This window comes from Momordica charantia, assembly GCF_013281855.1.
Source record: "Momordica charantia cultivar OHB3-1 chromosome 2 unlocalized genomic scaffold, Mcharantia_2.0 BLBB01000002.1, whole genome shotgun sequence".
Classification (NCBI taxonomy): Eukaryota; Viridiplantae; Streptophyta; class Magnoliopsida; order Cucurbitales; family Cucurbitaceae; genus Momordica; species Momordica charantia.
In genome coordinates, this window is record NW_028275160.1 from 2,977,673 (window position 1) to 2,991,459 (window position 13,787).

At 32.1% G+C, this 13,787-nt stretch overlaps 2 protein-coding genes across 3 annotated transcripts; one reads left to right on the forward strand and one right to left on the reverse strand.

Annotated features, from left to right (window-relative positions):
- The first annotated feature begins 6,115 nt into the window (after window positions 1-6,115).
- On the forward strand, window positions 6,116-8,057 carry LOC111011053 (NAC domain-containing protein 6). 2 transcript variants are annotated; one of them, XM_022284666.2, is made up of 3 exons: window positions 6,117-6,363; window positions 6,439-6,710; window positions 7,191-8,057. In XM_022284666.2, exons 1-3 carry the CDS (start codon window positions 6,192-6,194, stop codon window positions 7,638-7,640), a joined length of 894 nt encoding a protein of 297 aa, XP_022140358.1. In that variant the 5' UTR covers window positions 6,117-6,191; the 3' UTR covers window positions 7,641-8,057. The 2 variants fall into 2 exon arrangements, with proteins under 2 accessions (XP_087977423.1, XP_022140358.1); XM_088121297.1 differs by having other exon boundaries at window positions 6,116-6,710.
- Window positions 8,058-9,105: 1,048 nt separating this feature from the next.
- LOC111011274 (uncharacterized) lies at window positions 9,106-10,991 on the reverse strand. Its single transcript, XM_022284980.2, has 2 exons — window positions 10,492-10,991; window positions 9,106-9,820 (listed from the first exon to the last, which is right to left on the reverse strand). Exons 1-2 carry the CDS (start codon window positions 10,897-10,899, stop codon window positions 9,311-9,313), a joined length of 918 nt encoding a protein of 305 aa, XP_022140672.1. The 5' UTR covers window positions 10,900-10,991; the 3' UTR covers window positions 9,106-9,310.
- Between the last annotated feature and the right edge of the window lie 2,796 nt (window positions 10,992-13,787).

Consider the following 13,787-nt stretch of genomic DNA (forward strand, 5'->3'; position numbering starts at 1 on the left):
AGCTAATTTTAAAATTCACGAAAATGTATAATTTAGAACTGTTAAAACATTATGGAATAAATTGAAACTTTTCAAAGAACAAGGGGTGGAACTAAAATACATATTTTACCTAAATTTAAAATTTTAATAATTTCAGGCACATGGGAACATTAACATTGTTGATGGAACCATCCGTGACATTTGAGATGACAATAAATCCTTATCGATTCGGTTATGTTTGGATTGTTCACTCATTATGATGGGTAAAAAAACATTTTTTTTAATTTAGTTTACAAAATTATTGTGTCCCATCTAAAATATTATAAGGTGAAGATCAATGTTTAAAAGGTCTAGGGACATTTTGAAATATCCCTTGACAGTCACATATGTCAGATTCCCCAACAGGTTCAACATCTCAGTGATGGTCTGGCATCTCAATGAGGGGTTAAATTTCATTTCTCCAAGATATCTAAGAAAGGTCAAGCTCCATTTACTCACTCTCTCTGCCTCATGGCATATATCATTTTTTTACGGATAAAAAAGCACTCCATTAAATTAAGAAAACGTTGCATGGGCTACATTTAAGAGAGTATCTTCCTCGTTAAGACTTTGAAGTTACAAAGGGAAAAAAATTAGTAGACCATATACACGTGGTTGCTTGAAGGAGGCCATTCTTGATTAACATATATGCTGGTTTATTGTTCAATTGACAGGCATGGTTGAAGGTAACGGAGGAGAAATGTAGGGCTAAATTCTTTATATCCATCAACCAACCAAGTTCGTCCCCAAAAGTTGAGATCTCTCAATGAATGAGTCTAATCGAGTTGAGAGAGTCTGATTCAACTTGGAGGTGAGTGAATCCCATGGATTGAGCTTGTCGCAAATCTTCAAGAATTGCCCAAAGCTTAGCAAGCATAAGCATGAATGGAGTGGGAAGGTATGTCGAAGAAGCCAGTCGAATAGGGCAATTTGAGTCTCGAAAAATGGCTCCCAAACTTGTAGATGAGCGATTACCAGCTGCATCTACATTTAACTTCAAATAATTAACCAACAGATGATGTCATGTGTGGACAACCAAATATGAAGTTGTTAAAGTTTGATGTACTATGTGGTATTTATTTAGGTATACAATTTTAATACTTGAAATTACTATACTTTTTTTTACAATTATTTAGATTTGATATCTCTAATTATGTAACCAAACAAATCTTACTTAATTCTATAAATATGGTTAGTAAAAACAATAAGTTCCGCATAATTATTTTATAATTAAAGAATCATAAATTAACTCAAACATTAATTTCCATCTTTTTTCATATTTTTCATAATTTTTCTTTAAATTTTCACCGAAATAACATTTTCAAAAAATCGAAAACATTTCAAACCTTGGCACCGTTGGATACGCAAGCTTCAATGGAAGTTAATGGTTATATTTTTACAGCTGTTTAGCACTCGTGTCTAAATTTTCCTTAAAAAAAAAAAGAAAAAAAAAATAGAGTGGCATAAATAAATTGGGTAGAAAGAAGACTCCGAAGTCGTCGATAAAGTGGGCCCCTTGACGCAATTTCGAAAAATCAATCTCTGCTTTTTGGTTTTATGTGAAAATACCTGTTGCATGCGGAATATTATTATTATATTAATTATTATTCTAATAATAATACTAATAATTCTACCAAACTTAGTTTAATAGCAATTAATTAATCTGGATTAAAAGGTTAAGAATTCGAATACTAAAAAATAATAATAATAATAAATAATTTTTTCGCACGTCATTTTCTTGGGAAACAAACAACGTCTCTTTCTATCACTTTCTTTATAGACTTTTGGGGATCGCGCAATTGTAAAATATGCGGTTTCTTCTTTATTTCTTCCACTTTTCTCTTTATATTCATGTGAATCAAATGAAAAATATTTGTTATCTTATTAACGTGTGAAAATTAAGAATTAAGTCTCTAATATTTTCTTTTTCTTTTCACAAACCAGGGTGTTTCATTACGAAAATGATCAAATTCGAATTCGCGAAGTTCGGACTTGATACATCAACGTATGAAAGATCTGTAAAAACAGAGTTAGAACTCCGACGCTTAAGTCAGTACACTTATCAAATCAATACTCGAGAGAGAATATTGTTTCGTGTACCTTACGTGAGAGGAGGGATCTCCATTTAAAGAGTCGAGCTCCCGACAAGAACTTCAGATCACCTAAAATCATGGTATCTTGTAGGAGAGCATGTCAGTCATCTTTGCGCCTGTGGATGCTCTTCAAGATTGCTCATACCTAGTATGGGTTGACTGGTAGACAAGATATAGCTCGATTCGACTTCAAATGCCAGGATGCTTAACTTGCTTCACATGAATCTCTTAATTTGATTTCCTTGATCATCGTGGTAGTTGACAATCTCGTATCAACACGTGACAGGTAATAAATAGCCTCCAATAAAGAGAAACTCTAGAACAAACTATTTAGAAAAGGGAGTTGTGATTGAATTTTGAAAATTTGTTTCAACCTAATTGAATCTTTGCTTTTACTTTTATTTTTCCGTTTGAATTGATTCTCCACCCTATTCTATGAAAAGTATGATTTTTTTCTTTAAATCCGACTTGTATTAGAGAGTTTTCGTTTAAAAAGTATTCCAAAAAGAAAGAAAGAAGATTTTTGAGTTGTAGTATGAAATCAGGAAAAAAGAAAAAGAAAAAGAAAAAAATGAGACCGTTTTCTAATGAAAGCTAGAACTAGAGTTAAAAACAAAATCATTTGGAAAAAAAAAAAAGTAGTCAATACATATACAATATTCCATATTTTTAATTTAGTTCCCTTTTATTAAACAATATCAATTGTTTGTGCTCAACTATTTATGTTTGAGTCAAAGCAGTCACCTCCTCTTAATCTATCTTAGTTAATGTATTTTTAAAATGTTTATTTTAGTCTTTATATTTTCAACTTTTATTTATTTTAGTTTATGAATGCGTAAAATAATATTTTAACTCCTTTAAAAAATTATTTAATAAATATATTAAGATATTAATAATATAAATTGTAGATTTTAAGTTTAAGAATTAAATAGATACCATCTTAAAACTAAATTTATAATTTAATACGAAAAGGTGTGTGAGGTGAGAAGATAATAGTTGTTTCATTGTCCTTCGAGAATTTAGGATTTTTTAATTATTATTATTATTATTATTATTTTGGGCTGAAAAAGTAAAAGGATGAAATTATGTGGCGGAAAATTAGGTGGAATTTCCACAAATTGGAATTCCAAGTAAAAGTCCAAACAATCAAGTCTTAACAAAGGACATGGCTTCCCATTGTCAACACTATGATGACTCCCTATCTCTAAACCGTGTGGGTCCACCCACTTTGTAATATTATATTATTAGTTGTCACTGCCAATTCACCACTAAGAATAACGACACGTGGCATTTGATATGTGAATAAAAAATAAGATATTTGTTGTACTTTGAAATAGGAGATAGAAACACGGTCCATCTTTAAAATGGTAATAAGTGTCTTATTTACTAAATTATGTTTAAATTGACTATGTATAAATAAGTGTCTTATTCACTAAATTATGTTTAAATTGACTATGTATCATTTTTAATTATTGATGATATAGTTGAAGAGTAGTACATGTAGCTAGAGTCAAAATAAGCTTAGTTTAACGATAATTTACATATATCTACCATTAAAAGGTTGTGAGTTCGATCTTTCACTCCCACATGTTGTACTAAAAAAGTTACTGTTTTCAATATCATAAACATCTTTTTTAGTTTATTTTAATATATGTGGGTGAGAATTTGAATTTATAATTTTTTTATCGTAAATAGATGTCTATTGAATTATGCTCAAGTTAACTGAACTATGCTCATATTTTAGCCTAAATATTTTACTAACTTAGATATTTCAAATCTTTTTACTCACAATTAAGGGAGACTAACGTTACTTTTGATTAAAAAAAATTAAGATTACAAACTTAGATATTTTTAAATATGTCTATTAATATATAATTTAGTTTATTTCTTTATATTGTTAATTTGAAAAAAATAAAATTGGCTTGGTAAAAGGCCGAAATTTGACAAATTTTAATAGTAAAAGAATTCAGTTATGGACAACTAGATCAGTGCCACGAAAGCATGACGCTTTTGCAAATGCAATTTTTAAATAACTTTAACTAATGTGTTTGGTAAGTTTCATTATAGTTGATCTCCCTCTTTTTTTTCTAGAAAAAAAATATATCATCATCTTTATTTATATATACACACACGTGTTAAGATAAAAAAAATGAAGAAAAATATTAGAGATGAATGAACTCAATATATTGAGCCAATTATTTACATCATAATAAAAAGAAGGAATATAGAACCAACCTCTAAATATATATTAATGTGAAACAATCTAAAGTTATAATAAATAAGATACTAATAAAATAATTAAGTTAGAGAATATTAACGAAGTATTTATTAAATTGATGTAAGAGATTTAATATGAAAATTAAAATTTAACAAAGAATCTTATTGGTAGACACTACATTATTCTCTCAATACTTTTATTTGTCTTTGAAGTATAAATTTTGAACGCGTGCTCTTTTTAAAATTAGATAATTAGTTTTTCGTTTTTTAGTTTTTTTAAAATTATATATCAACGCGTTAAGAAAAAACGGAAAAAAGAAAAAAACGAATCTGTTATTTTATTTTCAGGATCTCTCTCTCTTTTTTTTCCTCCTCGTACAAATTACAAACCCACCCTTACCTTACCTCTATACACAAACATTCATGTTTTTAGTCATAAAATATACTTTAATTTTAAATAATTAATCACCCAAAAGGGAAGACCCACCAAACTAGTATCTTATATTATTTTATGAATAAGAAAAATCTCTTCCTCCTTCTCTCTTTCTTCTTCTCTCTCTTAAAAATTTTCAATATCACCCGATGGAATATGTTTGATACTATTTTAATTGTTAATCAATCATGCCAACATAAGCATGATTCATGGTAATTAATTGTGATTTACTATTTTTTTTAGGTTGGGAGTTCATACCCTCTCATGCTCTAATTTGGTGTTATTTATTCTATTATCTATCTTCTTTTACGGGTATATAATCTTTCTTTAGTTATTAGTTTTTTAATAGTGGTAATAGGAAACAACTACTTGTTATGAGATAAAATCGAGAGTGATACATATAGACCCGCCTTGCGACAAGATGTGGATTTGGATTGAAATTCGAGTTCGTTGAGCTAGGAGGAAAGTCCCACGTTGCATTGAGATTAATTCAGCTCGGTTCCTAGATCGGGTAGTATATGCTCGGTGGAATATCCATTGATATTCAATGAAAGGACGATTCGATTGTCAGAAAATTTGTGTTACATTGAGATTAATTCGAGTCCACTGAGCTAGGAGGAAAGAACACATGTCACATTGAGATTAATTCAACTTAGTTTCCAATCTGGGTAGTCTTCGCTCGGTGGAATATCCATTGACATTCAACGAAAGGATGATTCGATTGCCAGAAAATTTGATAGAATATCCTCTCATTGCAAAGTATGGATCTCGACTACCTAGGTTCGCCTACCCAAATTCGACAACACTGGTGCTTGGTTTTCACCTTGCTTGAATGGTTGAGGCTCCTCTGTAGATTCACATTGCCACATCAGCTCACCCAAATTTCCAATAATATCCATCCTATTTACTGTAAGTATTTAAATATTATACATTTATCGATCATGTTTATAAGAAAGATGAAGAATATAACAATTATTTATGAAAAATACTTGACTCCCTAAAATGGAGAGAACCAAATCTTATCCTCACCACCATTAATTTTTTTTTTAATTTATCTTTCTCACTTGTCAAATATTTAATAGTAGGGAGGACAAATTAAGAAACTAAATATTTTTCATTATTTATAAAAAGAAAAGAAAATTCATAGCACGAACCAAAGAAATATAAGAGTAAACATCACGAAATAGTACTAAAATCTTTCCCTCTTGTCCTGTGGTGGCTTCATTTTAATTAATTTTGCTAGGAAAAAAAAAAGAGAAAAAAAAAAACTTGGAGCTCTCTCTTTCAATGACCGAGTCTTTGTCGTCCTTGCTACCAAACCAACAAACACAGAATCCAATATATATATATATATATAAAGCAGCAAATTGAAGCATTTGGTGGAGAAATAATAAAGTAATCAGCATAAGATTGAGAGAATAATAATTTGGATGGCGAAGACGAAGGCCGAATCCCATCATCAGCTGGGGCACCTCCCTGGGTTCCGATTCCACCCCACAGAAGAAGAGCTTCTTGAATTCTACCTCAAACGCCGCCACTCCCACGCCTTCGACGTCATTGGCTTCCTCAACATTTACCAACACGACCCATGGGATTTACCTGGTACCTTAATTCTGTCCTGTCTTTTGGGTAATTTCTTCCCTTTCCACCATTTTAATTCATTCAACAAAATTACAGATTTGGCCAAGAATAACGGAGAGAGGGAGTGGTACTTTTTGGTGCCCAGATCAGACAGGAAGCACGGCGGCGGAAGGCCCAACCGGACCACCGGAATCGGCTACTGGAAAGCCACCGGCTCCGACCGCAGAATTCTCAGCTTGTCGGACCCCAAGCGCCTCATTGGCCTCAGAAAGACCCTCGTTTTCTACAAGGGAAGAGCCCCCAGAGGCACCAAGACTGATTGGGTCATGAACGAGTACCGTCTCCCCCATAATTCCTCTCTCCCCATGGTACGTAGAATAATTGATGGCTCATTCTTATTCCATTCCAACTCTAAAAAAAATGATTTATTATCAGTGTTAGTTTAACTCAACAATAAATTATATCGGTATGCGATCAAGAAGTCACGAGTTTAATTAAATCCTACACTCTTATTTATTGTGCTAACAAAAATTTCATTTATTACGCTTCTCGGCTCTGATATTGACAAGGAGTACTAATTGTTGACTTTAGCGTCGGTGGGATAATAAAAAAATTAATTAAAGAGTATTTGTATGGTTGGCACTCATCTAAAATTTAAAATTTTAGAGTTTGTTTTGACAAATAAATAGTAGGATTAGATAATTGTCCGGTAAAATTAGTCCATACTCGTAGATAAAGAAGTATGAGAATATGGAATTTTTTTTTTTAATTTATGGTAATTTAAAAATAATCCATTTGTTTAAGATTTTTGAATTTTGATTTCTAAAGATTGTGATTTGATTTTTCAGGACATAGTGCTATGCAAGATATACAGAAAAGCAACTTCATTGAAGGTGCTGGAGCAAAGGGCAGTGGAGGAAGAAACTAGGAACTTGCAGATGAATGCTACAGCTGCGTTAATGGCGGAGGATCAGGAACAAGCTGGCGAGGAGGATTCCTTTTGCAGTCAAATTCCAAGGCTAAATTCCGAGGACGTGGTGATGAAGAAAGAGAGCAGTTATGGAGAGGAAGATGAAGAGGAGGAAGTAAATTCAAAGGCAGCAGCGAAGGCGGTGGCGGTCGTGAGCGGAGGGTCATCGTCGACGAGTTTACAGATTCCGAAAGGGTTTGAAATGCTGACCGATCTGCAAGTTCCAAAAGCCACCATGGATTGGACTCAAGACCAGTTTTGGAACCAATTCAACAGTCCTTGGTTTCTCAATTTGATCACCACCCCTAGCAATATACTTAATTTCTAGTGAACTTGACTCCAATCTCTTCCATCATCCGTCAAAAATTTAACTGTGAAGTTCATTCATCGCGAAAAGTATTGTTTAATTAAGAGCACCACCACAGTCGAAAATCAAACTCCAGTTGTACATAGAATTTTCTCTCATCTCTCTTTTTTTCTAACTGAAAGTGTTTTAAATATCTTATGTAAGACCGTATCTACATTTCTCGATAGAAAGATGTTGTGTTTGATAAAAGTGGTTTCTCCCCCTTCTTTCCACCAACCACACATTTTCCACTCTTTTGTTCCTCTTGGAAGGCCCATGATGGAACCTTTCAAAGTTTGTAGTCTTTCTCCATAGGGCCCACGGTGGAATCTTTGGCAGTGGTGGATTTGTTCCAAATTTGTAATTTTTCTTTGTGCTAATTAATTAATTTCTCTCTAATGTCTCTCTTATTTGGAGAAAATTTCAACTTTTTCCTTCATTTATTAATATTGTTATTTAATAATATTTTAATGCTATGTCATCAAATTGTTAATGAATTTTAACAGAAATACACAAGGATGAAATTGAGAATACTTAAAATATTAAGAACAAAATTAAAATTAATGTCGTATGAAATGGGGTTTTTTTTTTTTCCCTTTCTTTTTTGGAGTTCGTATAAAACGGGCCTAAGATTTTGGATTTAGGCTCAATCCATGTTTTGAAAAAGTTTGAGACCAATCTTCATAGGATATTTTAGAGGGGTCGTGTGACAGATAGATGCCACCAATTCCAAATCATTATTAAACAATTTCTTTTTAAATGAAATAAAGAAATAGAAGATACGAACTTCAAATTTATTGAACTTCATCAATTGAACGGTCACTTTCTAGGTTAATTAAAACACTTTTAAAATTTAGCAAGTTATCATTGTCATGGCAACCGATAAAAATTTAACCTTTTTTTAATTAAAAAATATATATTTTTTCCTTTCTGTCTCCCACTTGTTGAAAATTTCACAAATACTGATATGAGTAAAGATTTAAGTATTTTTTAAAAAAGAACTTTTGTGTTTGGCAAAGAAAAAAGTTCCATTTATGGATGTTTTAAGGTGCGTTTAGTTGGAATATGAAAACAGCAATATGAACGACCAAGAGATTTAATGAAAACAAAGTCGTATTTCATATTTTTAGTGTTTTTGACACACACAAAGAAATAAAATAAAATTCTTTAAAATTTGACAAATTAAAATGGACATAATATTAAAGGTTTATAGGGTAAATAATAAACATAATCTAAAATTCAATAGTATAATTGAATTTTTTTTAAAAAAATTACTAAATTTAATTTTTATAGGGTAAATAATTTAATTTAAGGTTTATAGGCTAAATAGTGTATGCTCCAATCAAACTCAAAATCAAAAAACTAAAATCAAAGACCAAACAAGTAATTTTCCTTTAAAATATAATACTGAATTATCTCATGAGCTTTTGATTTTTCAATTTTATACTACATAATTAATGGATCTCAAACCAGTTGAAAAGAAGATTTGAATCCTTACTCCCATATGCCTTGTTGAACTAAAAAAACAAGTTCAAAAGAAAGCAAAAGATATTAATCTACAAATTACCTTCCATAAATGGCATCATAATACACACATTTATCAATAATGGATCTACAAAATAGTTTAATGAATAATTAACAATAATAAAATGTTAATTATTGAGAATATTGAGAAGCGAAACCCTGTTTCTAATCAATCTCCTGAACAAACCCTCCAACCCTCCTTCCAAATCCTGAACGCACGCCTCCAGTTTCCCCAGCTGCTCCCCCATGCCCTCCGCGCCGGCGTCGGAGAGTCTGGTCGCCGCCGCGTCCACCGCCGCGTCCACGGCGGCGAACTCGTTGGCTTCTCCGGATTGATGATCCGGCGCGTCCTGATCCGTGGACGACGGCGGGTGCGCCTTTGTGGCGCGCATGAGCTTGGAGACGAGCGCCCAGCCGGTGGGCTTGGCCCTGCCCTTCTTCCCGGACGCGTAGCAGAGAAGGGCTTCGAAGACGTTGAGGCTGGCGGCTTCCACGTCGAATAATAATCCTATCAAAGCCATGGTTTCTGGGTCTTTAATGGAACTGGGTTTCCCCCCACCACTACTCCCCTTCACGCTGCTCACTGCCTTTTGGATTGCTCTCTTCACCACTTTTCTTGAGGCTATGTATTTCTCCACCTGATCAGTAAAACCCATTCAATTCCCTTTAGTTTTTTCCCAAAAAGTCATGGGTCTGCCTTAAAATAACAAGTCACAACTCAACTTAAAAAAAGTGATTTTTGCCGTGTTAAAAACGAATAAACTATCAAACTCAAAATCAGTGTCTAATCCTAAATTTACTAGGACTATTCCAGTGACTCTTCCTAGAGTGAACAAAAAGATGGATCCTACTGCAAATAACATGGATTTTTGTGTTATATCAAACCCCCACATGGTAGTCATCCAACAAAAGCTAAGATTTTGATTCCAGAGATTGTTATAATCCTAGTAGCAGTTGATAAGTAGGCACGATTATCAACGTTTGAGTCCACAGTAAACATATGATGATCCCTAACCAGAAATATTGAATGAATAAAAATTTCAAATGCTCTCAGAGAGATGCCACTAAACAAGGAAAAGGACATTTTCGTGGATTGAGAAGATCAACTCTCATTCAAGGGAAGTGGACCGTTGACGCCAACAGGTGATCGGGAAGGACAATTACTACTAAAAAGGTCGAAACTTGCATGTTTTTAGAGGTTCCATATTGATAGATTGGGTAGATTTAATTCAATCTCTCCACGGTTTGAAACTAAATCTAAATGGTAAAAACCAAACTGAAAAAGAAATTAGATGGTAATTGAAGAGACCTCATTGGCGACGGCGTTTGCAGAGCCCCAGGAGCGTCTCCGGAGCATGGACCGAAGCTCCCGGACGCACTCTTTGGTATGAATAATGGCGTCCTTGGCGGCGCTGCACATGTCGAGAAGCCTAAGCGAGCCATCGAAGACGTCGTCCACCCACTTCTCCCGGCGGTGCGCCGCGAAGGCCTCCCGCGTCCGCCGCAGCAGCAGCAGCTTGCTCACGCAGTCCTGCAAATCCTGCAGCCCGGCCAGCCTCTGGCTCATACCCGGCGGCGACCAGCTGCACGCCGATGACTCCAACGCCTTGAGCCGCCACAGATGCTCGTCGCATTCCGAAACCAGTGGGTGCGGCCTCGTCGGCAAGCTCTTGGACCGCGCGTGGTAATTCTGATTCGACCACCCTCCCATTACCATTAAACGATTACAACAACAACGAGATGATGATGATGGAGAGAAAGTTGGGATTTTTTTTTTTTTTTTTTTTGAAAATCTTTTTTCTGCTTCTATTCCTTGGTTTGTATCTTTATATATCATCTGTCTGTGATTTATTAATTACTTTATATACCAAATGGGTTCAAAAGGAGACAACCCGAATCTCTGATCCATTTTTATTATAGAGTTGGGTAAATTACATATAAAATAATAATAATAATAATAATAATAATAATAATAATAATAATAATAAATTTATGTTGATTCATCTGGTGGGCTTGTGGTCGAATGGAGATACCCCTTCTAGTTTTGAGTCTTGCAATGTCGATTCTAGTATTAAGTGGCCGTGAATACCTCTCAAGTTATAGGAATGTAAAAAAAAATACTTACTCGACTCGGTAGTAGAAAAATTGATATGCTGTTCTTCATTTTAAAAAGAAATAATAAAATCTCTCGTTTTCTACATTTTTATCTTCTATCTGTCAAAAGCAAAATGGTGGACAACATTAAATTTCTTGTTGTTAAGTCAATAAAGAAGTACTGTTATATACAAAATATAGTCAGTACACTATACATAGCTTATATTAAGCTTTTCTTTAGAAGTTTCAATTTTACGTTTAAGCTTTTATCTTTTATTTTTTTGGTTAAAGAAATAGAAATACCCTTTTATTCATAGGAGGCCTCTACCTAAATAGCATAAAATAAATTTGTATTTTAAAAATATATCTAAAAAGTTTGAAAATTTTACAAAAATAACGTAATTCAAATCAAATAACTCACCTCCCATGTAATGTAAAAGTTGCACGAACATTGTATTTTTTAGAAAACGAAATAAGTTTGTTCTTTCAAAGTTAAAGTTAAATTGAAACTATGCAGTGAAATTTTCCTCTAACGTGCATATAGTTTATCATTTATAATGGAAACTTTTAAAACCTTAGGAGAATAATTGAAAATACAAAATGCCTCTAAACATATTTGAAAGTTTGAATTTCACCCTCTAATCTTTTATTGTCTGTTAGGAAATTTTTTGCACAAACTAAAACATTGGAGAGATAAATTTGAAAGATTACAAAATGTATAAGGTAAAATTAAAACTAATTATAAACAACACATGGTAGTAGGAAAGAATTTGTATACAAATATTTAGGCATAATTTAATTTATACGAAATGGGTCGAAAGGAGACAATAGAATCTGATCCATTTGAGAGAAAAAAAGAAAGAACATGAACAAGTGAGGTATAAACGTGATTAGGATTGAGATTTGGATCCAAAAACACAAAATTCAGCAATGTTTAAGGACTGTCTCCTGCCCACCCACGTCTCCAACTCATAACCCTAATAAACATTAATTACTAATTTTATATTGAAATCTCATCTTCAAGACACGAGTATATATCCATCCATCTTCGCCATTTCCATTTTGTCTTATTCTACACAGAGACATCCAAAAATGAAGTTTCCAACTAGAAATTTAAATAATTTAAGAATTCATTTCATTACTCACAAAAAAAGAAAGAGGAAAATTGGCTGCGCTGCAGTTCTGCTTCGTTGTCTACAGACAGAAACAAAGAAAAACAAGCATAAATATATTAATGTTACAAAATAATAATAATTATTTTTTTTTTCAAAATTTAAAAAGACATCGATCATCTAAAAGGAGAAAAAAAAATAAAAAATAAAAGTGTGAGATTTTGTACAGTTGGAGATGAAGGGTGAGCTGTGAGTATAGGGACAAGAGAGTAGCTTTCCACATGCACACGTGTGGGGGAACCTCCTTCATACTGTTTCTCCAAATATTTAATATATTTGTCAATGGCTGGTGCTTTCTATATATATATATATATATAGTTTTTCTCTCTCTAATTATATTAGTTAAAAATTAAAATACTATTTTTAATTTTAATTTTAGTTCCTCTACCTTCAAAAATCCTTTAATATAAAGTTATACCTACATCTCAAGCGATATATTAAATGCACGGTTGTGTTGAAATTACGATAAAAAAAATAAAGAGAGAACCAAAACGATCTTTTTAAAAGTACAGAGGAAATTAATTGAGATAAACCAAAATTAGATCAAAATGAACGAAAGTTGAAAGTATAGGGACCAAAATAGTATTTTAACTTATTATTGGTAAAATTTAACTTTCTAAACTTTCAAAATTATTATACCTAATCTATTTAGGCTTAAATTTCAAATATGTTCATAAACTTCCAAAGTTGATAATCTCTATACTTTTAAAATATTTTAATAGGCTTCTAAAACTTTTAATTTTATATCTAATTCCTATGGTTACTATATATAAGTCTGATGATTATATAATGTCAACAAATGCCAAAAAACTATATAAAAAAAATTAACCTTTAAATAGTGTGATCACAAGTTATGCATAAGTGTTAAATTATTGAATTTAATGATGAAGATTTTATTATCGGACACAAAATTAAAAGTTTTAGATCCTATTAAAATTGCTGTAATAAAAATAGATATTATTAAAATTGTTTCAAAATATAATATATAGACATATACAATTTTAAAAATACAAAAACCTATTAATTTTTTTAAATATATAGATTAAATATATATAACCCTAACAATTCAACTAATAATAACATACAAAATATGAAAAACTCATTCATATTTAAAAATATTTATAAAAGAAAAGTTGATAATTAAAATAATAGCATACCTATTAATAAATAAAAGAAAGAAAAAAATAAGTAGGTTTTTTTAAATGTCTTTTAATGTTAAAATAGATAATCTAATTATCATTTCATCAATCGGCATAGTTTAATTAATTAAAATATATATTTTCGATCGTCGGTTGGGTTTAAATTTTTGTCCCACCAATATCTTTGTACTTGAGAAAAG